Source organism: Acanthochromis polyacanthus, chromosome 23 (genome assembly GCF_021347895.1).
Source record: "Acanthochromis polyacanthus isolate Apoly-LR-REF ecotype Palm Island chromosome 23, KAUST_Apoly_ChrSc, whole genome shotgun sequence".
Classification (NCBI taxonomy): Eukaryota; Metazoa; Chordata; class Actinopteri; family Pomacentridae; genus Acanthochromis; species Acanthochromis polyacanthus.
In genome coordinates, this window is record NC_067135.1 from 17,984,668 (window position 1) to 18,012,624 (window position 27,957).

Sequence of the window (27,957 nt, forward strand, 5' to 3'; positions counted from 1 at the left end):
GGAGACGAAGCGTGGAGGGACAACATGCAGCAAAGGGCCACGGGTAGGAATTGAACCCGGGCCGCTGCGTCGGAGACTAGCCCCTGTACATGGGTCGCCCGCTTAACCCGCTGAGCTATACCGGCGGCCAGGAGTGCTGTACTTTGAGTGCTTTTCTCACCCGTATGCTACAATATGAAATTGCCATTGACATTTATGTCCAAATGTGATTCATTCAATAGTAAATTATCATTTTGTGCCTTAAATCTACCCACCACTTCATGTTAAACCAGCATCTGGCTGCTGCTAGTTTCACCGTGGTATTGGAGCTTAAAGAATTAGAATAAATATTGTCAATTAAAATGCTGGAACATGTTCTGAAAGCTGAAAAAAATGTATCTTTTCAGCAATTGTCAGTCTCCTGCAATTTCATTGCAATAAATACACTCAAAACATCGCAACTTACATCGCAATTCTTTAGAAAAGCTGCTGCGAATTCAAGCATTTTAGGGTGCAACAATCTGGAAAAACATCCGCGAAATATAGGAAGGACTGGCTATTTAACCTCTATGACAAGCTTCTCTTCATCTACGCATGACAAAATAATATTTCAATCAGGAATTACCTGCAAATGACAGAGTTGCTAAGTTGGGCCCTGAGCCAAGATTGCTTGCCAGACACACAAATGTGTTTTTATGCTTGGGAATGCAGCTGGATTTGTACTTCTGGAGGTTTATTCACATTACATAAAAAGACTTTTAGTGTGTATCTGGTGCACAGCTCTGCACATAAAGTTCAAACTAGTTCACGCCGACCTTTGTGGGTGCAGCCAATCACTGCTGACCCCTGCTTGGATAGAATAAAAAAACTAATCAGTCAACTTGTGTTTTTGAATCTCCAGTCAATCTCTATACACAGCAGACAAGAAAAAAACCTGTTCTCTTATCAGCAAGAACATGCAGGTACCAGGTTTGTTATGAAACCCTGAGAGTCTCTGAAACATCTCTACCTACTGCCAAACAACTTTTGCTTCGTAGTAGAGGTGGCACCACCAAGGGAAGACTCTGGGTTTTTTCTCCTTTACATTAAGAAACATTCACTAACAAAGCAAACCCACTGCAAACCTGATTGAAAACTGCTGCTCAGTGATCGGCCCCAAAAAATGATTCCACAGTAAAAAACCTGGAATTTTATCAATCTTTTCACAGTGGTTTGATATCAAAAATCCTAAAAGTTGATCTACATGTTGCAGTGAATTGTTCACTGTAGTTAGCGCCTGTCCAGCTGCTGGAAATAGCTGCTAAGCTGGAACAGATGTCTACAAATGCTGCTGTAGCAACTTTATCAGTTCAGGAAACATCAGCCTTTACCGCCACCTCTAAGATGTTTTTGTACTTGGAGTACTGCATTACAGACACACTTCATTATTTAAGTGTGACGTTGTTGGAAGCATGAAATCAGCTGCTTGTTAAAGGTAGCTAATGTGCTGACAGACACTCAACTCTTAGCCTGTGTTAAGATTGGAAAATCCAAGTCTAGCTTTAGTATTTAACCTTAGGGAGCTAGATAAGCCAGAGAACTTTTTAAAACTTAATGACACTGAGTTCATGAACAGTTTCACAGCAGGAAGTAGCGCTTGTTTTAAAGCCCCTTATAGGTGGTCAGGAAACACTTTTAGCTCCAAGTCTGACATGCGTGTTCATCATCTTCTGCCTTATCAGTAGATGTAGTTTAGTTGGTTCAATTATTAATGCCCATTAATTGATTAAACATACATTTAAATGTCTCCCTAACAATTGACAAGACTGTTTCCTATATCTTCAATGATTTGTAGCCCGTAAAAATACATTCAGAACTGACAGAGGCCGTGAAGGTGGAAAACAAGGTGCTGCTGCGACAGTTACCTGGTGTCCTTTGTAGCAACAAACACTACAGGGTTGGGAGCTTCACCCTGGCTGACCTTCTGCCTCTTGATGACCGACTGGGAGGTGGTCCTCATACCTGAAGTATATGGCCTACCATTGGTTGGATACGGCACACCTGTAGTCTGCGAATCAATGAAAGAACAAGACAGGAAATCAACTACAACGAAGCAAACAGCATGTGTCACCTCAGTCCGATAGTTGGTCATGAAGTGCAGTGTTTTTAAGGATAGCACATGGCCTGTCTGTGCAGTAGAGACAGGGTATTTTGGTATGACTTCAGACTCAGTGCCACTTCAGATTTGTTTGTGCTGGAAGACAGATGGACAGAAGCCACTTGGAAATCTAAGTGAGGGAAGACATCACTCAGAAATAACTGGAGTCTGGTGACCTTGTGATTGTTGTTGGTTTGATTCCAGCAGGAAGCCAACTTTGGTTCAACTCTCTCTTTCACATTTTTTTGTCTTTACAGTGAAGGCTGTCCGAGTTGCAATAAGTAGTAAAATGAGCAGCGAGTCAGAGCTGGTACTGTGAGGGAAATAATGGAAACATTGACAGCTGCTGATTCTGCTGTTGTGGCAGTACTGAGCGTATTTTCTTACATAACAATCCAACCATTCTGCAGTGTGTGGCATGTTTGTGTTTGTAAGGACTAACACTATCGAAGCCCCTCTTTCCCAGCAGGCTTTGGCCCACTCGAGGCTGGCTGGCCTGGTTCCTGTTGATAGGTGTTGGGGGTCCTCTGGATGCCTTCAGTTTCAGAGGAGCTGAAATGGCTGCAGAGAAAACACCCAGACATTGAGGCAAGGCAAAAGTAGCGCGGAAAGTTCAACTTACCTGTAGAGAATATTACACAAAACAAGGCATTAGAAAGTGCTTCATCTAACACATAAAAGGCTTTAAGACAAAATATGAAAGAAATATAAAAAGTAGCACACAGAGGGAGTGTAAATAAGATTAAAAAAAGTGTGCAATTGAATATAACATGAAAGAGGAGAATAAAATTGCAGTGCAGCTACAGTACAGTGTAGGATATTAATGCATTGTCCCAAATTTATTTAAATGACAGACAATTAAAGGCAGAGGCAAAAAGAAAAGTCTTAATCCCTGAGAAGAATAGAGGGTTGGAGCTGACTTTGAGTATTCTGGGAGGTTGTTCAGATTTAGCTTTAAAACTGAATGGTGCTTTCAATTTTCAACGTGGGCTCTAGGAGCAGCAAATAGACCTGTCCTAGACGACCATCATCACATCCGTCATTCAGCGCTTTATCAACTAGCTGCAGATTTTAAACTCAGTCAGCTATAATATAGGTAATGCATTTACTATTATATATAATGATATTATATTTTAAATCGATCTGTGGGCTGTATGAGACCAGTTAATATAAAGTGTGTTGTAATTCCTACACTGTTCACTTGATTTGGATGTAAATCCCCTCAAATTAAAGCTGAAAGTCTGCACTTAAAGCACATCTTCACTGTTTCATTTTAAATCCACTGTGGTGGTGTACAGAGCCCAAATGGTGAAAATTGGGTCAATGTGCAAATATTTATGGACCTGACTGTACGTACTAAACATTAATTCGTAGATGTTTGATGTGTAGTGTGTTACAAAGAGGAGTTGTGGCCGCATGTGTCCTTACCTAAATCCTTCACTATGGTGGCCAGTGACTGTCGAGGCACCAGCTTGCTCTTTAGAGGAGTTTTTGTGGCTTTGGGCAGCCTGATCATACCTGAAGAAACACACATATCAAATCAAACATTAGTAGAACATTAAATCGGGCTGGCTCAGACTATAATCAAATGTCTTTTAGCTGGACATTTAAAATGTCAAACTGAGCTTCTTACACCTTGATTGGCAGGTTAAATTTGCTTGGAAAGATTTTGTAGACTGCACACACGATGATGACATAAACATTGTTGTAATGAACCGTATACGTAACAGGCAATAATCAGTATTGTGTATCTGTGTCCATACATTCAGCCTTGACAGCGTTGGCATTGATCGAGGCGTAGGGCCGTCGTGCTGCACGCCGCGGCTGCAGGATGTCCTCACACACCCGCCGGGCAATGCGGGTCAGCTTGGTGGTCTGCAGAATGAAGGTCTGGCGGTTCTTGGCCAGCAGTTTGGCTCGGCCCTCATTGCGGGTGAACGGTGACATGCCCTGGACCTCCTGACGGGTCATGTGACTGCGGGGGCCTGGTTCCTTTAATGGACAGAAAGAAGGGATGCTGTGAGGAGGCCTTTCTTTAAATGCTACACACCGTGAGACGGGTCAGTTGGGGAACATTGTTCATCAACAACTTACAGCTGATTTCTGTGCTAAAATAAGATTGAAAAACAGACTCACAGAGCCAGCTCTAGCAGCGCCCTCTAGCTGTGTGGGGGTCTTCAGACCTCCGTACTTCTTCCAATAGATCCAGCAGGAGGCGCACAGTCGGCATTGCATGTTTGGGGGTCCCCAGGCATACCACTGTGGAGACTGGGCCGCTGGGTTGACGGAAAAGGAATCAGTGAGTTAGCATCTCTGGAGGGTGATTGTGATGATCAGCACTGTTTCTGATGACATCATTGATGCTGAAGTTGGAGCTGTGTGTTTAGGAGTTACAGTGCAGCTTTTGAGTTTTAGCTGTAACTAACATACTCCTCCTGATGGGGCTATAAGGGCAACACAGACAACTAGAATGGTGACGATCAGCAAAATGCAGATTAAATAAATAATATTTGGGTATTTTCATTATTTTGTTTTCAACAGATTTCAGTCTGGAATGTTTAAGACACAAAAAAAATCCAGTGAATTTTTCTTTTCCTGCAGCTCAAGTGTACACTCAAATGGAGTTCAGGTGCTGACTTGAGAGTGTGAACTTACTATGGCAGCTCTCACAGCTGAGTCCTTTCTGAAAGCCTGCTGCTCCGTTCATTCCAGGCTTGCTGCCTGGCACCATAATCTGATTTGGGTTGGGTTTGGTGCTGGTGAGGAGAGGAAAGTTAGAAGAAAAAGGGAGTTATTCTGATGGCAAATATAACCGAGGCGTTTTAACTGAGGAAGTTTCTTTGTGTAGCAGTTGACATGAATACTCACTAGGTGGGGATGTACACCTGCTTCAGCTTGCTATCTGCCTCTGCTGCCTTTAGTCGTTTCTGAGAGATAATGTTTGGAGTTTGTGAGAATCTTGATAGAAACATACATACAAAATCAAATCCAACAGTGCTTTTTGGTGTTGTGTTGCTCGCTGTGGATGAACCTGTTGGATGTAGCGGTCGGTGGTCTTCCACATGTAGTAGAACTGGACCACGCTGGCTAGTGACTTCCAGGGCAGCTGAAGGAAAGGAAGAAAACATTTACTAAGCAGGACACACATAGTACGGTTTTAACAGTGAAAAACCTTCAATTTGACATCAATATTATCACTACTACACCTCTACATGTATAGTTTAAAAGATATAAGAGAGAGGGAGCTTACAAAGTCCTGGCGGATATCGTTGAAGTCTTTGCCGTATTTTTCCAGAGCCTCTTCAAACAGCATGGCCTCAGAGGCACTCCACTCCTCCATCTCATCACGGCACAGCACCGGACCCCCCTGAGGAACTAGGGTGGACATGGCCTTGGCCAGGTCATAGTTGTTCTTCTGCAATGTGTCCATAGCATGGAACTGAGAGCAGAGAGAAGGTGAAATGCGATCATTACGGCTCAGTTCTTCTTAGCAGGAAATTCCGCATTTTGTAAAACTGAACACAATAAACACAGCATGTATTATTTTTGTTACATTTTACCCATTCTTAACATGGGGGGATAAGTATTTGTTGCACACACACATATGGTACCACAACAACAGCATGGATGTTACGAAACAACCAATAGTGGAAATGATAGCGGGCTGATCCAGACTAGAGTCCTCGTAATTGTCATTAACATGTCACACATCTGTGAGAGGTCGGTGACACTGGCTAATGGAGTGTTTTCCGACTCATCCTAAAGGGTTGAGAAAGTTGGAGGAACACGATCATGTTGTTGGTCACGTTGATCCAGAGCATCATGTGGCAATTTGTCTGTCCTACCATGCTGTCTAAAACAATTTCAGAGGCAATAAACGGTGGTTTTCTGGGTATTCAAGTGCCTGGTTTCAGATACAGAGTGCCTCTTCTAGTCCTTCACTTGTCACATGTAGCATTTAAATAAAGCAGCGTTTATAGTCACTGGTCAAAGGAGTGACTGTATACGAGCCCCGCTGTCTGATCAAGGTCCTTTTAAAGCCACACCTGACTATTTAGATAAAATCAGTGGTCAAGAATTTGCTGCCAACTGAACGGCTTAAAAAAAAATCTGAATGTTTTCTTACCAGAGCTGTAGTAACAAGGTTTGGAACTTTTTCTTTAAGTCAGAAAAGAAGACCATCTGCATGCTACGTTATATTATATTTTAGCTGTTGCACACACAGTGGATGAACACAGTACCAAACAGGGGCTGGTTTCATAAAATGTGACATAAGCTAGAAATCTATGTCAATAAAGATTAAAAAATCCACAGAGTCTATCATCAGAAGATTTTCTTCATAATTAAGTCCCAAACAAAAGCTAAAGAAAAAAAATCTTGTCACATTTGGGTCTCAACAAGATGTCCATAATTAATAGAAAGTCTGGAGACTTTCCTGCTTAACCAAAATGTAACAATCTGACAGGAACTACAAGAAAACACATTTGCTCTGTATTTGCTTCTCCTCATTGACTTCCTCTGAAATAGAACAGAATATAAAATCCTCCCAACAAACTCATTAAGAGCTAATCTCTATCATGTCTTAAAGCCAATAAAACAGAGCACATGTTTACTTTTGGTTTCTAAAGTTTCCAAAAGTAGAACAGGAGTCATGGCCTTCGGCTATCAGGCTCCTTTACTGTGAAGCCAGCTGATAGCTAGCAAACACTTTTTCTAAATCTTTTGATAAACTTTACAGTTAGGGCTGGCTCGGGCGACCCTGAACCGTCCCTTGCTGGGGTACTTTCAGTGATACATTATGCACCTTTCCTCTACTGTTCTCAGTGTCTCTGTCTCCAGAGCTGCATGTTTCTGATCTGCAGTTACTGGTCTCACCAAGCTCCTCAGTGTTGATTGTTTCTCAAAGCTCATCTTTTCTCTCTGTGCTCTCCCCTCACTCCAACCTATTGAGAAACACAGCTCCCCTCCATGAGTCTGGTCCTGTCAAGTTGCTTCTTAATAGAATGTAATATTTCCTCCCAAATGTCAACAAGTGCTGCTCAAGGTGAAATTTTTGATTTAACTATGTAAATAACATGGAATTTCATTGAAATTGAACAGATAATATTATTCCCACGTGGAAGAAATAAATACACAAACAAACACAGTGGTCTTGAATTTAAAGGCTTGGTTTAATTGTTTTTAGTGCGTCTGTCTCACCAGTGTGATGTCTCTGGAGGCTGCAGCGGCACTCATGTGGAGGCTGGGCTGGCGGATGGAGCTGCTGCAGTCCAGGGCCCGAGCAAACGTCCCCACGGCTCTAAAATACACAAGTAACTGCCATCAGTCCTCCATTCAAAACTAGGAAACATTTACACTGTTAATCCAGGTATGTGTGCAATGAGTTGACATTACATGAAATCACCAGTAGAGGGAGTGTTTGGACCAATTCATTGGGAACAGGGTGATTCCCTCCAAAAGCAAACTTAACATAGTCTTTTTTAAATATGATCCAAAGCATGGACCAAATACATTCCCCTGAGGCACTATAATACCACCTAGTACCACAACTAAGTGATCAACACATATTCTATTGTTATGTTAATGTGTAATATAAAACTTTTGCCATCATTACGTCCTGGTCAGAATTCAGCATCAGTGACAGATGCTCTGCTCAACTTCTGAATAATCCTAACTTTATGATTACAGATGAAGCTCTTGAGGTTAATCACACATGGTACGACCAGTAGAAAACAGAGTTTCCTCCTATTAAAAATTATCACAGGGGCTGCAGTTCATGCATTTTCTCCAGAAAAGCTGTCCTGCTGATGGTAGATTCAGGAGTTGCCATAGCAACAAGATCTAGTGATGATGATGCAGGCTGGGTGACAGATGGCAGATAAACGTTACCTTGCCACCACCAGGAACTGGTCAATCTGAGGGTCTTTGAGTTGGTTGTTGGGGTCCCACACCTTGGTCTCCAGCTTTTCCTGGACCCGGTTGTCTGATTCACCTGCAACACAGAGGAACTGGGTTCAACATTTGCTACTGGGCACTTAGGAAGGTAAGGTCCTTGTGTTTCTGGTTTATTTAAGTTTGCCTTTTTGGTGGAGACCACTCAAACAACAACTGAAGCCATTACATTAGTCTGCCAGGTATTTCCAGTTTATAGCGTGCTGCTCACCCTCAGCTAGCTTGTCAGGAATTTCAGCCTGGTACTTAGAGCCGACTCGGATCTCGCCCTGGTCTGCCAGGAGGGTCTTCTGGACAGGGTCGAACACCAACGAGTAGAAGAAACAGTCCTAGACAGAACACACCAAAGGTTACAGCTGCTTCCCCAGTGTGTTGTGCTCCGAACAGCTTTCACACTGTATAATGTGAAACACATGAAAGACACTAAACAGGAAGCCCAGTAATGCGTTCATGACAAATGAACAGATGGTGCTTCACCTCTTTCTCCAGGTATCCAGTCAAAACGTCGGTTTCATTGAGGAGAGTGACGTTACATTTCCCCCTGAGGACGCAGTGAGGAAAGAATGTCGAAGTGAAAGATGTACAAACTATCCATAATCTCAGGATAGGAAATGACATTTGATCAAAAATAACTGCCAACCACAGTCGTACCACTATACAGATGTGACCTATAAATGACGTTTTTAGTATACACAAACAAAGAAACTTATAGAACATTAATATAGTTGCAGTTTAAAGACAAATATGTATTTGCCAGTCTGCTGCATTTAAGACTTAACTGTTGCCAACTCCAAATATAAACCAGATATTTTTTGAAATCTGTAAAAAACTTGAATAAAAATTGCGTTGTTATTGATGAGGCAAACCGGAACAACTAGATTATGTCTTGATTTACATTTTGAAAAGCAGCTTGGTCAATCTTAGCTGTTTTTTTAAATGTGTGATATAAATAAAGTTGACTTGATTTCAGCTAAAGAGTCCTTATTCACATATATTAACCAAAAATCTAAACATTTTGTATAACCTCCTTTGGCCTTGATAACAGCTTGTATTCTTTCTGGTATTGCCTTTATGTACTTTTCAACAATTTTGTTATTGTGTTCCAAATAGTTTGGAGCTGTTTCCAGAGACTTGCTGTGGATGAAACTTTTGTGCAATCTATTTCATAAACACACTACTGTTGAAAAGTTTGGGATCACCCAGGCAATTGCATGTTTTCCATGAAAACTCACACTTTCATTCATGTGCTAACAAAACTGCACAAGGGTTTTCTAATCATCAGTTAGCCTTTCAACACCATTAGCTAACACAATGTAGCATTAGAACACAGAAGTGATGGTTGCTGGAAATGTTCCTCTGTACCCCTATGGAGATATTCTATTAAAAATTTCCAGCTGGAATAGCCATTTACCACATTAACAATGTCTGGACTGTATTTCTGATTCAGTTAATGTCATCTTCAGTGAACAAAAACTACTTTTCTTTCTCAAATAAGGACATTTCTAAGTGGCCCCAAACCTTTGAACAGTAGGGTATTTATTAAATAGAGTATATATATATACATATATAGCCCTCACTGGTAGGGCTGCTTCAAGTTCAAGTTCAGGTTCAAGTTAACAGCAGTATTAGTAGGGTGAAGAACCGACAGTCTACTTTACATGGACATCTCTTTTATTTGCTGTCACTTAAATATTCATTCATCAACAGCTAATGGATACAAGATGAGCAACAACTCTTTCTAAAAAGGAAATAAAAAGAGATGGCCTGTGCAGGGGCAGAACATATCCCTGCCTTAATAGCTAAGAATAGCTGCAGCAAGGACCATTTCCTCAGCAGTTAAGTCCTAACTGTGCATGGCAGGTGTCTGAGCTCCACCTCTGTCACAAGCTCCTGCTAGTAAACACGTACCGTATGTGAGTAGCAGGTAGAGATTCAAATTGTCGAGACAGGAAGAGTTCTCTGTGTTTGAGCTGGTGTTTCTGTTGTTCAGACAGCGTCGGCTGCTTCGACTCCTCCTCAAATTCTCCTGCAAACACAAATGCATCATCGTCATCAGCACTGCTTTTAAAGTGACGCGACACACATCGCAGAACACACTCTAAATGGGAGCATACAGAATTCAAGTGCCTTCTCAGTGATTGGAGATTTAAAACTGATGTGCAACCCGTGAGAAAAACACGAGTCAAAAAGTTCTTACAGCTGCACTTCAATGCAGTGATAGGAGGTTAAATGAAGGTTTCAAGTCAAACCATGTCCTACCAGCACCCACAGTGTTCATACCGAGGCCCTGCTAAAGTCTGCTCCCCCCAGGCAGCAGTTGCTACTGTAGACATCAGTAACACCTCTACTGATTTTTGCAACAAAATATGGATCCTGTCACTGTGAACATCTCAAGAGTTGGCAGCTTCCTTTCATCTTCTCATTAGATTTTCCATTCTGGGTCCCAATTCCTCTGTTTTGCACTACCTTCTTTACTAATGTAAAGTGATGCACAGCCTGATCACAAACAGTCCTATGTTACAAAAATGCAAGAATGCTGTGTTGACATGGTGTTTTAAGCTCAGGCAGGATCACTTGATTCAGTCCAACAAGTACAGAAAGAGCAACAGAGCAATAAAGGCTAAGAAAGGTAAGAAAATGACAGTCAACAAAACTATGACAAACTACAACCACCACCTCATGACCTCCAGGCACTGCTGATATATCACGTTTACAAGAATGGGTGGGAAGTGCAGAGAGTGGAACCGTTTCTGAATGAGTGGCAGAGTCACATGGACATTATACATGTACAAAAAAAAACAAGGGACAGGTTTCATTTCATTGGCTACTTGGCTACAGTAATGCTGTCCTAGTAGACTTTGGCTCAACTCGTTTACATTGGCTCTAACCGAAAGCCACTGGCCGACAAAACAAAACAAAAATATTATAAAATATCTGACAAAAATGAACTGAGCACATTACAGACTAAAAATACATCACAAGCGGGTGAAAAAAACTGCCAGAGCAATTATAAATACTTTGTGCCAACATCTGTAAGTTAGGGTTGGGCAACAGGTTGGCAAACATTGCAACACAATGAGTCATCATTTTTAAAACGCTTATTTATTCGCTTCCTGGTGTATTATGTGTGTCAGGGATGCCGATACGCCAATATTTTCCCTTTTGTCGTCGTATTGTTGACGCAGATATGTGTGCATGTTTAACTCACCTAATTGCAGGTGATATAACAGGCTTCTCTTGTGGTGAAATGAACATATTACTATGCCTACTTTCACCACTGGCAGATACAGACAATAATACAGACAATAAAACGTGGTACTTTTAAAATGTAAACATTCACTTGGCAAAATGAGAACACTACTTCACTCTGCATGTCAAACAGGTCATATCTATTTTATGGGACATTTCTTAGCTGAATTAATCAAAAATCAAAGTGTCATGATATACATCAATATCATTTGATGATAGAGTCTACCATCCATGCATATCTCCTCTCATAGTTCATATTAAAGAATGAGCACTCATTTGACCAGTCGGAATCGAGGATCAAGCAATATTTTGATCTTCTCCGTTTTCTTAATTTTTCTAGTTTATCATTTTTATTGCCCAGTAAGCACCACATCTTCAAGCTTTACTTCTTATTATTTTCCAGCACTACTACGGGATAATGTGAGGCTCCCTCCTAACTTAGCTGCTATCCGTTAATATAGCCTTAGACACTGTGAAAGCATCTAATGTCCTGATTTATAGCGATGGTTGTACTTCTGATTTTGTGGGTTATGTCTCTGCTAGAGAGACATGGCTGTCAGTTAGAATAGACTGGAAAAGTTAATCTTCCTTTACAAAGAGGTTATGGTACTCTAGACTGTGTTAGCCGCAGGATAAGAAGCACAGCAAACCTTGTAGTAGTGATGGCCTTAATCTAAGACCGTCTGCAAAATAAATTCCATTTACAGCTCTTGTTAACACCAACAAGTGAATTATTAGGGTCTTTTCTCTGTAACAGGAAGACTACCATGTTTATTACAACTTCAGCAGTATCTGCCACTACACCGCCCAGCTACTCTACCGGAGCTGTTCCACTCTGCAAATGCTCGTGTTTGTCCCTCCATGTAAACAAGTTATTTGCTGTTGCTTGTGCATGTAACCAATTACATAATTCTGTGGATGGGGGATTGCTTAAGACCATAAAGTGACTGTAGAGACAAAGACAGAGAGAGGCGGCTGTGTCTGAGCCAAAGCAGCCCATACAATAACCCTCCTGTTGTCTTCATTTACGGGTACCAAAAAATATTGTGTAATTGTCTGAAATTTTTTTTTTTTCAAAAATTCAGAAAAAAAACTCCCCAAATTTCTGAAAATTTCCAAAACCTTTAGGAAGAAGATTCCTATAATTCCTTCAAAGTTTCTCTTAAAATTTTTACTTAAAAAAAATCCCCAAAATTTGGCAAGAAAATTCTTGTAAATATTTTCAAAAAATGAATAAAAATCTTCAAAAAAATTCTTAAAAATATCTAAGGTGATTACATATATATATCAGTAAAACTTATATTTTCTTTAAGAACGAATTTCACTGGATTTTGGTTGATTTTTCTGTGAATGTTCTTAAGATACATTTTTTAACAACCCCTCCCCCCCCCAAAAAAAGACAATGTTCAAAAATTTCCCAAAAATGTTGAAAATGTGGACATCAGAAGTTATACTGTGAAAATATTTTTTCCCCACATTTTTCAAATTTAACATAAGGGTTAAGAAGCAGCCGATCAATAAAAATGACAACGTTGCATATTAAATATTGGCCTTAATAATCAACCAACTCGACAATTGGTTGATCTCTAGTCTGAGCACATCCTGAAGTCTCAGATCACTACGTTTATAAAGGTATTTCTATGTCATGACTATGATATTCCTCTGGGTTATTTCTAACTCTACCTGTTGGTAACCCTCTGTAGCACTTCCACCTAGCTCAAAGGTTCATAAGAGTAACGGTAAGAAAAAAAGTGCTCCTGGATATTTCCTGCTGTGCTTTTTACAATTGAATCTCCTAGAAGAAACGTATGAATTCAAACTGTGGACGTAATTACACACACGGGCTCAGAATTGTTAGTGGATTTCCCGGAAGGTAATGAGACTTTATAAAAATTAGCAAACTCATGTGGCAACTATGTTCCCAGCAAGTAAAAGATGAGAAAAAGTGAAGCAATACACTGCTGCCTGTGTGTGTTCGTGTGTGTGCGTTTGGCCACTAGAATGCGCATTCCTAATTTCAGGCGGGTGAGTAATTTGTTGCAAGCTGGAGGGGAGGGACTATTTCGCTACATCTCCGTGGACTCCGCCCCTGCACTCAGCCACAGGAAACCCTGTCAGTGAGGGCACAGGGGAGAGGGAGAGAGAGAGAGACTCAAAGAGAGATAGTGAGAGGGACGGTACCTTAAGCCACACCCCTTTTCTGTTAACCTCTCAACCCCCTCCCCCCTCCTCCCCCTGTCCGGCTAGTCCCTGCCAGACAAAGTAGGAAACCCTGTATACCAAACCTGAGGCGCCCATCCCCCCCAACATGTATCCCCAACTCCTTACACACACACACTCACACACACACTCTCTCTCTCACACACACACACACACACACACACAAAAGAAGAAACCACGTATATACACAGAAGGAGTGGCAGGGTCTTAGCAACACACTTCTACCAACACACACACATTCACAGAGAAAATCACACACACACACACGGAGAAACACACACACATTTGCAGACATACACACACACACACACACATTTGCAGACACACGCACACTTTCTTGCTCTGACAAAGACACAAGGCAAGTCAAAATTAACTCATTGCGTGCTGTGGCCCTCAGGGACAGATCAAGGGCCTTTTGTTCTGCACAAACAACTCGTGTGTGTGTGTGTGTGTGTGTGTGTGTGTGTGTGTGTGTGTGTGTGTGTGTGTGTGTGTGTGTGTGTGTGTGTGTGTGTGTGTGTGTGTGTGTAGAAGGAGGAAGAGGAGGAGAGCAATAATGCAAAAAGTGAGCAGATAATTTGAGGTTTACCAGCAATAAGCAGCAGCAGAGAGAGTGTGCTGGTACACTTCATCACTGCTAACGGACTGAGCCAGACCAGGACAGACTCGGTCACAGACAACGCTTTGTGTCTCTGACAGATTTAGAAGGACTTCTACGTCAGTATCAATATTAGTAAGTCAGCTAAACCTAAAACACGCACTTTTGTGGTTGTGCCAAGTAGACATGTCTTTTTTTTTTAAAATGTTGTAGGGAAAGCACCCACTTGACTGTACCAGTAAAGTTGAGAAAACTACTCTGCTAGTGGACTCTTGTCATTAAATTCAGTTTTACTTTAGTCAGGGTCTTGCTTTTTACATCCATGAGCATTGTGAGGGTCACATTTCATGATCTGCTCTGTTTTTTGAAAGATGGCACAGATTCATACACACAAACCTGAGTGTAACCCCAAAGTTTCTCCATCTACGTGGTGACGACTCCACAAGTGCAGCAGTGTATCTACAACTACTAGTTCATGGTGTCCACAGCCGTCCATGTCTGTGTCTGCAGGAGAGTTTAACATATCAGCTTCACACAATTCAACAGTGTGTCTGTATGCCGACTGTAAAGGCTGACCAGTATATGTGGATCTATACATGCTACAATACGTGCACATGACATTGTCCCTCTTAAGGCCTCTACACACTGTGCGATTTTCAGCCGTTCCAGACGAAAGATGACAATCACGGTGATATCTTTGGTCGTGGCTCTAAATCAGTGGTCTTACGCTGCACACACTGTGACAGGTTCAAGGACGGCCGTTGTCATTTTGACTGTCAGAAATTTGGCGTGATCGTCTCACAGTGTGACCGCTGCTGCGACTTACGACAACTCACCAACAGAAAGCAAAACGCATCAAAACAAGTATGTGGGAATTATACAAAGAAGACAGCTTAGTAGAGCTGTAGCCGCAGAAGCTTTTTTGACGTGTCCTCCAGCTCGTACCACAAAAAGGACGAAGCATGGAAGGATACAGCGGCGGAGTTGCAGCTCCCAGGTTAACATTAGCGGCTAGCAAACGCACACAAACACCACCGTAAGTAGTGGCCACAGCACTTAGTTTATGTTATTAAATAGATAAAAATGAAATCTGTTCATGTTTCCCTGTGATTGTAGGTGCTCTGTTTATGCTTCAGCTGTTTATTTTTCATGGATGGACGGTGCACGCTTATTGCCCATTCATGTCAACTCGCGTACATCCTCGGGTGCGATTCAGCTGCATTTTCATCGTGCAATCTGCAAATGGCAAAGTTCACGTCACGGTCAAAGATTATTATACGGTGGCCGAGACCCGCCATCGCTGCAAATAAAACAAACGCTGCAAATAAAAAGAAACACCGCTGCAAATAAAAAAGAAACGCTGCAAATAAAAAGAAACACCGCTGCAAATAAAAAAGAAACGCTGCAAATAAAAAGAAACGCTGCTGCAAATAAAAGAAACACTGCAAACAAAAAGAAACGCCGCTGCAAATAAAAAAGAAACGCTGCAAATAAAAAAGCCACAACGAAAGTGGATTACTGGGGATTATTTTTGCCGATACACCGGTGTGAGAAGAAGAAGACGAAGAAGTAGAAACAAGAACAGGAGTACGACTTGGAAAACGAACGAGAAAGTAAGTGAAAATATTAGTGTTTAATGTCACTACGTCTAATTTTTAATGTGTTATCTGGTTAGGCCATGTAGCCCCAGGTTTGAAGGTTTGAAGTTGAACTGGAGGATGCCGGTGTGTTGTTAGCCGTCAGTTGTTTCCACCCGGATGTGTTTTCGTTCCGGACTCATTCATTCTGTCCGCTCGGGCGGACGGGCGCCGGCGGCAAAGGATGGTTCACCCGGGGCGCAAATCTAGCCATGACCGAATCTGTGTGTTTTTCTGGGGTAGACACTGTTCTGGAGTGAGAGCGTGCAGTGGAACATGTTACTGTGTTTTGCTGCATATTGGAGTAAAGTTACCAAACTCGATTGTCCTCTCGTTAGCCGAAGCTAACAACACACCGGCATCCTCCAGTTCAACTTCAAACCTTGAGCTACATGGCCTAACCAGATAACATTAAAAACTAGAAAAGCACTCGGAGAGCGCAGACCTCCGCCAGGCCATCTGTCTGTCTGTTTACAGCATAACTAAAAAAGTTATGGATGGATTTTCACCAATTTTTTACAGAATGCCCGGAAAAGCAAAAGTAACAATCGATTAGATTTTGGAGGTAATCTGGATCACCGTCTGGATCCAGAAAAAAATCCTGGATGCAGGATCCTGGATCCAGATGTTTTGTTTTTTTTTTCAAAAAAATCCTGGATTCAGACGTGTGGAGGTGTGGATCCAGGTGTGTTGTTAGCTTCGGCTAACGAGAGGACAATCGAGTTTGGTAACTTTACTCCAATATGCAGCAAAACACAGTAACATGTTCCACTGCACGCTCTCACTCCAGAACAGTGTCTACCCCAGAAAAACACACAGATTCGGTCATGGCTAGATTTGTGCCCCGGGCGAACCATCCTTTGCCGCCGGCGCCCGTCCGCCCGAGCGGACAGAATGAATGAGTCCGGAACGAAAACACATCCGGGTGGAAACAACTGACGGCTAACAACACACCGGCATCCTCCAGTTCAACTTCAAACCTTCAAACCTGGGGCTACATGGCCTAACCAGATAACACATTAAAAATTAGATGTAGTGACATTAAACACTAATATTTTCACTTACTTTCTCGTTCGTTTTCCAAGTCGTACTCCTGTTCTTGTTTCTACTTCTTCGTCTTCTTCTTCTCACACCGGTGTATCGGCAAAAATAATCCCCAGTAATCCACTTTCGTTGTGGCTTTATTTGCAGCGTTTCTTTTTTATTTGCAGCGGCGTTTCTTTTTGTTTGCAGTGTTTCTTTTATTTGCAGCAGCGTTTCTTTTTATTTGCAGCGTTTCTTTTTTATTTGCAGCGGTGTTTCTTTTTATTTGCAGCGTTTCTTTTTTATTTGCAGCGTTTCTTTTTTATTTGCAGCGGTGTTTCTTTTTATTTGCAGCGTTTGTTTTATTTGCAGCGATGGCGGGTCTCGGCCACCGTATTATTAGATTCATGTCGTACAGTGTATCAAGTTGTGAACTTATAAGACTGTTAAAATCCCACAGTGTGTAGAGGCCTTTAGCAGAAACAGAAAAACACACAGGGCTCAAGTGGATGTTTCTAAAAAGCTTCCAGTGACTTTGCACTTTTTACAGTGTACAGCAGTTAGTTACAGATTGGACTGTGGCACTGTGTCAATTATTGTTCCTAAGGGGGTACTGAGCTCTTGGGACATACGTAGCACAAATGAGGATTTCCCACTGTTTGGGCACCAATAATGGAAAGCATGCACAAATCAAAGCGCCTCCAAAATCCAGCAGCAATGACTTCAATTACAACTCTTTCAATGATGAATGATGAAAGGTATTGATGATAGAGAATCTCCTTGAAAACATTTGTCATAAGCATCTTTCATTTTCTGGCACATATGCAGTCTAGGTTTTTGAAGTGTGCATAATCCAATTCAGCAAGGCATTGCTGGTCAAGTGCACATTGCATTATATTTCAACAATCATGGTGTCATTTTACAGTTAAACTCATGATGGTTCCAAAAAAGTGATGGTATCCGATTGGTTTATGGTCACACCTACTTCAAAGCTGTGTTTTTGCTCTAAAAATGCAAAGTTGAAACTCTTCCAACTTAAGGAGGAGTGTTCATAAAGGACCGCATTGTTTATAGCAAAAAGCTGTTTGTTAGAATGTGCTTGTAGGTTCTCTGGTACCACAACTGGATTTCCAGGATCGTATTTCATGTCTCGTCAATACGTTTAACACCATGCGCGCACAAACCCAACCCACTGCTTAGCCACTCACCTTCAGGTGTTAAATGGCACACTTAAATAGATTTTCAATGCTGAGGAAAGTCAAAACTCACACCAAACTGGGAGGAATTACATGGCTCTTGTCCTGGTTGAAAACACAAATCCCATAATTTCACATCTGAAATTCTTCTATAACGGAAAAGGAACCTAGTACTGGTAAGATATAATACATGTAATAATGGATACATATCTGGATAATTTTTAAGATTTGTTTCATTAGATTTTTGGCTTATTTCCATAAATATATGTAGAAACATTGGCATGAATGTGTCACTAACTTCAGTGTTGCCTCTTACGGTTAAGCTCAATAACATCACCAAATTTAAGCATGTTTGGAAGGTTGACTGCCCAGCTTCTTGAAAAGCATAAAAATGTCCAAAATGCCAGCAGACACAGTGACGGCACTGAATGCAATTCAGTCATTGGATCCAGTCAAATCTCATTCTTCTCTACAAATGACCAGTGAACAAACATTTCAAATTTGTGGAGCTGGGCACAGAGAAGAAAAGATGGCATTAATGCATCCATTTTGAAGTGTAGAGTGTGTGTGTGTGTGTGCATGTGTAGATGTCTTTGTCTAGAGCACTGCAGCCCAGGAGGAGGGAGGCGGAGGTGGTGTTGGGTTGGGGGTAATGAGTGAATGTGATCAGTCTTCAGTAGTCTGCATGTCATTAGCACCACCCCACTACCTCCATCTTCCCATCTCCTTGGCTCTGTGATCACACACGAGGAGGAGACTGGGCTCACAGGCTGGATTAGGTGGAGTGAAGGGGGTGGAGCAAGAACCACACAGTGAGACAATACTGCAGGGAAAGAAAGTGTTTTTACACAAATATATATATATAGAGAGAGAGCATTATGTCAAATAGCAATATTTGACACAATAAGCAAAGTTTTTCAATTCAAATAAATTTTGGTTGATGACTGATTCAGAATAGACATTGCATAAGCATTCTTTTTAAAAAAAAATGTTATTTTTCCCCTTAATTAATTACTCAAAATGAATGCATCAAAGTATAAAAGTCCCAACTCTAATGTACACACACACACACACACACACACACACACACACACACACACACACACACACACACACACACACACACACACACACACACACACACACACACACACACACACACACACACACACACACACACACACACACACACACACACACACACACACACACACACACACACACACACACACACACACACACACACGATGCTCAGTCCAAATGCAGGACCTGAGGTTTCAGCTAATAAATTAACATACTAACAAGATGTGAATTAAAGTTTAACTGGAGACTGAACTAGGACAGTTAGTGTACAAACACTTGCAGAGAATACTAACAGACAATGCCAGAAAGTGTCAATGTGGCCTTCAGACATTAATGTTAAGTTAATATGCTGTTACTTAACACGAACACATTATTAGTGACAGCTGTATTTGATCCTAAATAATAATTTAAAAAATACTGACATGTATGATAGCAACAGTTCAGATTAGAAAGAGCTACTATTCAGAGGAACAGTGTGGGAAAAGACCTGAAGATTTGGGCCAGTATAATCTGCCCAATCAGACAAATAAAGCAGTGAATACAACATATAGCCTCGCATTCACTGAAAGGAATGTTAACCCAGTCACCATGTTTTTATCCAACAGCAGCAAAATAAATTTTTTGTCCCCAATAAATATTGATATATATAAATAGCAAAAATGTCATGACCACAATCCAATGCGCAACAGATCTGTCATGAACAAACACACTGCAAGCACAGCTGTCTCATTAGGAAGTCCTTTTCCACAGTAGCCTTCAGCACTGTGCTTTACACAAAAGCGATGGTCTTACTTTAACCTGAAGCAGGCCTTGGTGCAATTTACAACATAAAAGCTGGAGAGGTGCTTTGAGGCTTTTATGTGAGACACAATGAGGAACAGGTTCATTAAAGGCAGCGAGCCATATCATACCTGCTCTCATGCTGGAGAAGAGGGCTGCTGAAAAGAGGTTTGGACTCAGTGGTTGCTACTCACTTGCGTTGCTGTCAGCCAGAGTGTTGAGGTTGCCTGAGATGTCTCGCCTCCTGAACAGACACACCACCTTCGCTTCCACATTCCCATTGGCTGTCTGCAAAGTGGGGAGTCAATGGTTACAAGTTAGCGCCATTATGCAGCACTGGAGTCACCGCCTCTTCAGTGTCCCCTGGAAACTTGTTTGTCTTTCTCTTCGACCATTTTGACGTGTTTAAAGTCGCTGCCCATGCTAAGACGACCTACAGCTTTGCATCATAACAACTGATTCGTATTCTTTTGAACTTCTTTGCTTTTTAGTTCTGGTTTTGGGCAGTTTTGATTCTTCATTCCATCCTATCTGTATCAACCACTGCTTTGTTTTAATCAACACTCCTTGGTGGTGTCCTTAAAATCACATTACTATGAAGTGAAATCAAATTGAAATAAATACTTCAATAATATCTCTGTGTTATGAAAACCCTTCAGTGTTTCCTCTACATTCATTTAGGAGTGGCGGGCTGCCATTCCTAAATCCTAGCCGCCGCTCCTTCAAATTTCTTTTTTCTTCTTTTTTATTGTTGCAAACACACCACCGCCGCATGTCTCCACCTTCACAGCAGAGGCCTGCACTGTGTCGGGTACTCGTGATCACTGAGTAAACTTCAGATAACAATACAACATTAATTACTTGCGAGAGCGCGGCCGAGAAAGTGGCGTCACGTCAAGCATCCAGCCACCAGGTGAGAGAGTCAGGAGTGCCGTCTTGGAAAATAGGGCAGCGACTTACCGGAGAAAAGTTATTAGCTTAAAATAACTCATTATAGATTTTACAAGTTAAATAGACATTTGCAAAATATTGATGGCCAACTAACGTTACGTAACATATCGGTAGCTTCAGTTAATAGGGCCCGGTGCCAACTCAGTGTCGCTAACGTGAGTAAACCACTGATAGCATTAAGCTAATATCTACACCATGATGTAACTACTGACTGTATTTTCTGATGAGCTTGTTCAAACATTTTTTTTTTTAATTTAAATTTTTACATTCAGCTTTTAAAAGGCTATTTCCACCTGGAGATTCAATAAATAGATTGTACAAGCAAAACATACAGTCAAGTGTCATTTGTGTACACCACCTGCTTTAAAAACCTCCTAGAGGAAACGCTGCCCTTATTTGAACAGTTTTGTTCATTATTTCTATCAGTTAGATCTCAATCACTTGAAATAAATGCTGTGTTCCGGGAACACAGCATCGTTACTATAACAAAACCCAACAAGTTAAGGAGGTGTGCAGTCAGGCAATCAGTCGTAAAAGCAAACAGTTTATCTCAACCACTGTAGAAGAATGTGTGTAGCTTCTGTTCAGTGATGTAGCCTCCGTGTTCTTTTCTCTGAACGTTAATATTCATAAATCTGTCCACAATGCTACATGTTCCTAGTTATTAGTTAGAGTCAACCCCTCTACAGTTAAACCAGTAGCTGAGCTACACTGGCCTTCAACCAGCGCCCTAATGCAAATACAGCAGCATCTTAAAATACTGAGACATATTTATGTCACACTAAAAGGCTGTAACATTACACCCCGTCAACTGAAGGTCACATATTGAGAGGTTTTATTCTCCCAAGATAAACTGTGATAACAGTGCTTGTGCCCATATTTCAACCTGGGTCTGGTGAACTGGGCACTCTCTCTCTTACTATCCATTCATTGTGCTCAACAGCCATTGGCACTCAGGACGATGCAGTCCTCCGCGTGCTCAGCACAAGCCCTTCAATGTAAGAGTGTTACATAAATGGGCTTAATCCTTTGACTGGGAAACAAGCCTGTGTCATACGCTGCTGCCGCTGTTATATAAGTGCCTCCTGTACCAGTGTCCTGTCATTACAGTAGCCCTGATTTACCAACTAGTGTCCAGGAAGGTGAACAAATTGGGGAAAATGATGTGCTAGTGCTAGTGTGTGTGTGTGCAGGTTGAGTAGAAGTGTGTCTGTGGGGTCTAAATATCCAGTTTTAACATACAGCGGGCTGACAGAAAGTTGCATTGCTGTGGTGTATGAGCCGAGACAACAGGCTGGTTACACTGCAAAAACTCAAAATCTTACCAAGTCTATTTGTCTTATTTTTAGTCAAAATGTCTCATCCCACTTGATTGAGGATAAATTCACTTAACAAGTGACCTTTCAGCAAGATGGAGGGACTTGTTTTAAGACAGCGCATCTTAAATATCTTGTTAAGTGACACAATCTTGAAATGATCTTGCTTTGAGTTGAATTTTACAAGAAATCTCAAAAAGGTTTAACCCTCGTGTTGTTCTGCAGGTCAAAATTGACCTGTTGTAAAGTTTGAAAATGTGAGGGGAAAAAAAAATAAAAAATTCACACTGAAACTTCTGATGTCCACATTTATTTAGGAGAAATTTTTGAACATTTTTTGGTGTTAAAAAAAGAAACGTTAAAACGTTAAACGTTTCTTTCAACCAAAATCCAGCAAATTTTGCTGGATCTTGGTTGATATTTTCTGTGAATGTTAAGAGAATATTAGAAGTTTTACTGATATATATGTTATCACTTTAGATATTTTCAGGATTTTTTCTTAAGGTTTTACTTATGAAAACATTTACAATAATTTTCTTGCCAAATTTGGACGATTTTTTTTTAAGTAAAACTTTTAAGGGAAACTTTCAAGGAATTCTTGGAATTTTCTTCCTGAAGGTTTTGGGATTTTTTTGCTGATTTTTTTTGAATTTTTTTCAGACAAGGAAACAATATTTTTTGGTGCCTGTAAATAGAGACAACAGAAGGGTTAATACATCTGAAATTAGGAGGTTACATGAAAGTGAAAATCTATTTTGAGTGAAAAACTTCTATTTTTTTTTAGCATGTCTGGCTTATTTTAAGACACGAAAGCTTGAAAGTCCTGGTAAAATATAGCTTAAAATAAGTAGTTCCAGCTGATCTTAATATTCTAAATATCACATCTTATTTCAAGAAATTTTACCAAGCCATTTTTCACTTGTTCTATTGGCAGATTTTTTTTCCCACTTATTTCAAAGTAAAAGCTCCTTGAAATAAGTTTTTTTTTTCTTGTTTTGAGAGGGGCATTTTTTCCAGTGTTCCGTTAGAGTGTACAGTGAAATAGGAAAACACAATCTAGTAAACATATTTTTAAGGGAAACATATGACAGTCTCAAAAGGTATGAAGACAACCAACCTTGTTAAGCTCTTCTATTCTTCGAATCAGGTAAGGGTTACTGGAGGAGTTCTCAAAGTACACATAATCTGGAACAAACAACAGGTAGAAAAGATTAGCTCATAAGGGAATTCACACATCAATAAAACAAATGTCAGGTTGAATGCATTTTTTTTCTAACAACACACTTTCTCAAAGCCTCAAATACATGCAAGGTTGACCCCCTGATAGTTCAGATCTCCTCTGGACAGACAATTCCTCATTTGTCATTAAATCTTTCAATATAGAAGCCTGTCTGAACGCAGTGAGAAGTTGTTAGGAAAGCCAAACTCTGTCAGTGCAACATCTGTATTAATGTAAGCAGCAGCTAAAACTAGAGGAGCAGGGGAGAAATCATGTAGCCATTATTATGACAGATACTGCAATAGGAGTCACAATTTCAGCACCAACAGTACTTTCTGCATTTCTTTTTCACTGAAACGAATATAAAAATGATGGGATTTTTGCTGTTGTAGGTAGTAAACAAGCATGTTGACTCACATTTGGAGAACATGATTTTTTGACGCTTTCCTGGTAAATGGCATGTTGTCACATATTTGAATGTAATCAGAAAAATAAATACATAAGAACAATCACACACCCTGCGATATGGATATTGCACTGCCATTTTGGTAAGATTATGTATAACGTTTCTAATTAGAGCTATAGAATAGTATTAAATCATATAGAGGTTGATACTGCATGTAACAATACTTTTTTTTCCACTTGTAGAAACATGTAATAAGTTCTTGCTTGTCTGGCTACAATGTTTCATTTCTATTTTTTATTTTCACTTCAGTTTTCATAGAATATGTGCCAATATGCTGGAGTACGTAATCTGCTTGGAGATGAGCTGAGGCAGAAGTCTTCAATAAGTAAGTGCTGTCAAACCACAGCAAACGTATTAGGAATCTTTTATTGAACACTGAAAGTAAACAGCAGATTTCTTAGTCACCTGTCCCTTGGCTTACTTTGGGGAAAACTCCACCACCAACAACTACAAGTCTAACAAGACGACACGGCCATCAATATCCCCCGCCACATGTGATGTCTATGAGTCTATATCCAAAATAGTGATCAAGGGCCATAACTCTGTTAAATATTATCGCACAGGTCTCATTTTTGAACTTGATCAAGGTGTCCATGGTGTGAAGCTACACACTAAATTTCGTAATCCTAGCTGTAATAGTTTCCAAGAAAAGCTGTCCCCTGCTTCTCGGACGGACGGACGGACGAACGGACGGACGCCAACCCTATGGGAGACGCCGGTGTTTACAAACAGTGACGTCACGAAGTCACGTGATTACGGCGCTGGTTGGCAAGAGGAACGAGAGGAACAATGGCTGATGACAACAATGCGAACTATCCTTCCGTGAAATTGTCCGATTATGCTCAATCCTTATCACCTGAAGCCCGACAAAGATACGCGAGTAAGCTGAGATATCAGGGAAACAGTAAAACCTTGCCAGATCCCTACAATTTGAAGACTGGGTGGGTTGACGATCGTTCATTGTGGCCGTGTATTTCCTTCACCGACATTTATTTTTAATTGATTGACACCGCTGGGCAGTTCACCCACCCAAAAATATAAAATTATGAATTAAAAATAATATATCTTCTGTTAATCTTCAATAAGATGTCAAAGAAACGTCAAGAAGTTGCTGTATTTTTTGTCTGCAGTATGGCTTCTATGTAACAGTAAGACGCACAGCATTGGTGATCGAAAATAGGACAATTCTAAAAAACGATCGCTAGACGCATACAGAAACAAGTATGGTTACAAATAGGAGGCTGCTGGCTTAAGGAGATGTTATTGAATATGCTTCATTCGACTTTAGTATACTTTCATCGCCTAAAAAGCGATCGGTAACACATGACAACACTGAACCAAACCGAAAGTGTAGAGATCGCTTCACGCGAAGGATGCGACACTAAATCAATATCTTTTGGTAAATAAGCTCAAAGTTGGACATACTAAACTGTTGAATAGTTTACCTGAAGAAAAGTGGGAGCCACAAACATGATCTCTGCTGCTTACTGGGGTACAAATTTTCCTGTTGATGGCCTGAAGCCACCGCCATCTTCTCTCTCCTGAAATCGGTATTCGGTGAAATTTCAAGCCTGATCCCTTCTCAAAACGCTTCGTACAACCAACAACTACACACGCTATTACCATTGTGGTAAATACATGTGCAATTTCATTCATGAAAAGCGATAACTTTACGTATTTGTTTCAAACCCGATACCGTTCTCGTAGCAAGCCGTTATGTTACTGCCGGTTCTTGCCAACCAGTAGCAGTCTTGTACCACGTGACCATAGCAAATGACGACACGCTGGCGTCTCCCATATCCCCCTTTTCCACTTCGTGGAGGCAGGGGATAAAAAAATCACCAGGTCTACAGGCATGTGACTGTGATGACAGAAAGAGGCTGATGTGTTGATCATTAATGGAGGGAAAATCTTGGGTGAATGGAGACAGGCTGTTAGGAAATTACCCTAATCAAGATTTATGAGAGTGAAATAAAAACATGCCCTATTATACCTCTGACCAGAGGTGGAATGTAAATAAGCACATTCAGGCAAGAACTGTGCCCGAGTACAAATTTGAGATACTTGCACTTGAACTGGGATTTCCTTTTTGTAATTTGTATTTTCCACTTCTACCCCACAGGTTAGATGTAAATACTGTACGTTTCATTTCCCTAAATTCACTTGGCAGCACAGAACATTTATACAAGTGAATCGAAATATTAGATCTTGTTAGAAATCAAACTACCCAACAGTTTGCAGCAGCACTGCAGAAAGGGTTATTCAATTTATCAGTCAACGTACAGAAAATGGGCAAATATTTAGATAATAGATTAAAGCGCTACAGACCACATTTGTCACTATTTTAGAACTTTTAGAAATTAAACAGTCTATCAAATGATAAAATAATTAGAACATTAACCCATAACGACAATAATTATTAATTGAACCATTTGTTTTTCGTCACGGTCATCAAAATAGACAAGAACATAAAAACTGCTAATGAAAATGATGGCAAAACAAAGTTTAAACTTTATAGACACAATGGTTAGTGTAAAGTTTTTTTCCTTTGGCTAATTTTCTGCCAAGAGGTAACTCTTGTTCTGTTACTGGAGGCTTCAGGACATATTAGACAATCCATATACGATGGATAGCACTGATTAGCATCACTTTCTGGTCAGAATGCTTCATCTCCAAACAACTACCGGAGTTGGGTGCCTCTGGAGCTTCCATGCACCGACAGACAAGGAGCCACTATTTCACATCAAAAGTTAGAAAAATGAAATAGTTTTAATGCTGGCTATTATATCTAAGAAATTGTTGCCTTTGTTTCACCCTTAATTTCATTAAACAAGGTTTCTTCTTTTGTTCCCTCTTTACAGGCTTGTTAATGATTTCGTTAGAGCACTTTAAAAAGCTGTGTCCTTTTCCTTTGTCACACAGGAAGTTGGAATAGCTGAGAAAAGACCATCGAGGCAACGCCATAGGAATTACAGGACTGTTCCCTAGGAATTGTGGGAATTGTATTGAATGACTCTACACAGGCGGGAAACTGATATTAAATCACAGAATAGACCAACCACTAAAGACCAGGCGTAAACTCACCGTGACCTCACCCGTTGGTTTCAACGCCGAGAAAATGAAGCCCGGATTTTGCTACTTCCTGGTCGCCGTTTTGGATTTTTTGGAGCCAGTGACGTAAAAAGCGTCATCAAACAGACTGGACTGGAGAGCAACTAGGGGCAGGATTGCCTGAGAACTCTCTTATCCCGCCCACGTTTTACCGCAGAGGCTTCTGTTACCGTCTATCAAGTATAGCCACGGCCCCTGGCTCTGCCAACTTTAATGATTTATTTAAAATTCAGTATTGATTTATTTTAAGATCGGCCACCTGATCTCTCATTTTGACCATGAAAACTAACAGGAAAAAAATCCTGAGCTGTAGAAAATCAGTCTATCAAATTTTATTTTTTCCAAAAATGAATTGGGGTCTATGGAGAAAAAGCTTTTTGGAGCCAACCCTAGCGGACGGCGGGATAATGCAAGTTTTTGACACTTCCGGGTTGGCTTCAATTCTGGAGCCAGATGCTACGTCCACTATATATACAGTCTATGCTAAAGACACAAGCAAGCACACAAACCCTCACTTCACACAACTAAGACACTCTATTGCACATACACATGTAAAACTGTATCATTCCAGTGCTGCTGTGGCGATATTCATTTATTCACTACACAAACTGACACATTTGTAGCACGTGCAGCATCTGTGTCACACAAAGAATTAACGCTGACTCAAATAGCAGTAAAAGAAAAAAGTCTAGGTTGACCAGCTTTTCATTGGCTAGTTGATCGCAGGAAAAAAACACAATTCCACAGAAGTGGCTCCCAGACAGATGTCACTCAGCAATACAGACAAGAAACTGACAAAAAGTTGTAAAGAGAACACAGTATTAGCCAAGAATTATGATCTGAATCACTATTATCTGCCTCAAATGTGATCAAGTACACATGAATATGCAATGCTAACTTTGATAAAAAAAATATTTCAAACAGCTCTCTTTTAAAAGGCAGTAATGTGTGATTCCTTTAGCTAAACAGGAAGACATTGTCCATGCAAATGATCTAAAAAAAAAAAACTAAATAAGGTGACAGTTAAGTAAATCAACTTC

At 40.6% G+C, this 27,957-nt stretch overlaps 1 protein-coding gene across 1 annotated transcript in view; it reads right to left on the reverse strand.

Annotated features, from left to right (window-relative positions):
• The window catches only part of mta2 (metastasis associated 1 family, member 2), a 35,673-nt gene that overhangs the window by 721 nt on the left and 6,995 nt on the right, over window positions 1-27,957 (reverse strand). Inside the window, exons 2-17 of the mRNA XM_022215586.2 lie at window positions 23,239-23,306; window positions 20,049-20,142; window positions 9,977-10,094; window positions 8,546-8,609; window positions 8,280-8,397; window positions 8,006-8,108; window positions 7,316-7,415; window positions 5,367-5,555; window positions 5,148-5,222; window positions 4,985-5,043; window positions 4,772-4,872; window positions 4,253-4,392; window positions 3,880-4,108; window positions 3,545-3,634; window positions 2,559-2,677; window positions 1,884-2,026 (exon numbers count right to left, since the gene is read on the reverse strand). Of these exons, the coding sequence (XP_022071278.1) occupies window positions 1,884-2,026; window positions 2,559-2,677; window positions 3,545-3,634; window positions 3,880-4,108; window positions 4,253-4,392; window positions 4,772-4,872; window positions 4,985-5,043; window positions 5,148-5,222; window positions 5,367-5,555; window positions 7,316-7,415; window positions 8,006-8,108; window positions 8,280-8,397; window positions 8,546-8,609; window positions 9,977-10,094; window positions 20,049-20,142; window positions 23,239-23,306 (1,810 nt within the window). The remainder of the gene's footprint in view (window positions 1-1,883; window positions 2,027-2,558; window positions 2,678-3,544; window positions 3,635-3,879; window positions 4,109-4,252; window positions 4,393-4,771; window positions 4,873-4,984; window positions 5,044-5,147; window positions 5,223-5,366; window positions 5,556-7,315; window positions 7,416-8,005; window positions 8,109-8,279; window positions 8,398-8,545; window positions 8,610-9,976; window positions 10,095-20,048; window positions 20,143-23,238; window positions 23,307-27,957) is intronic.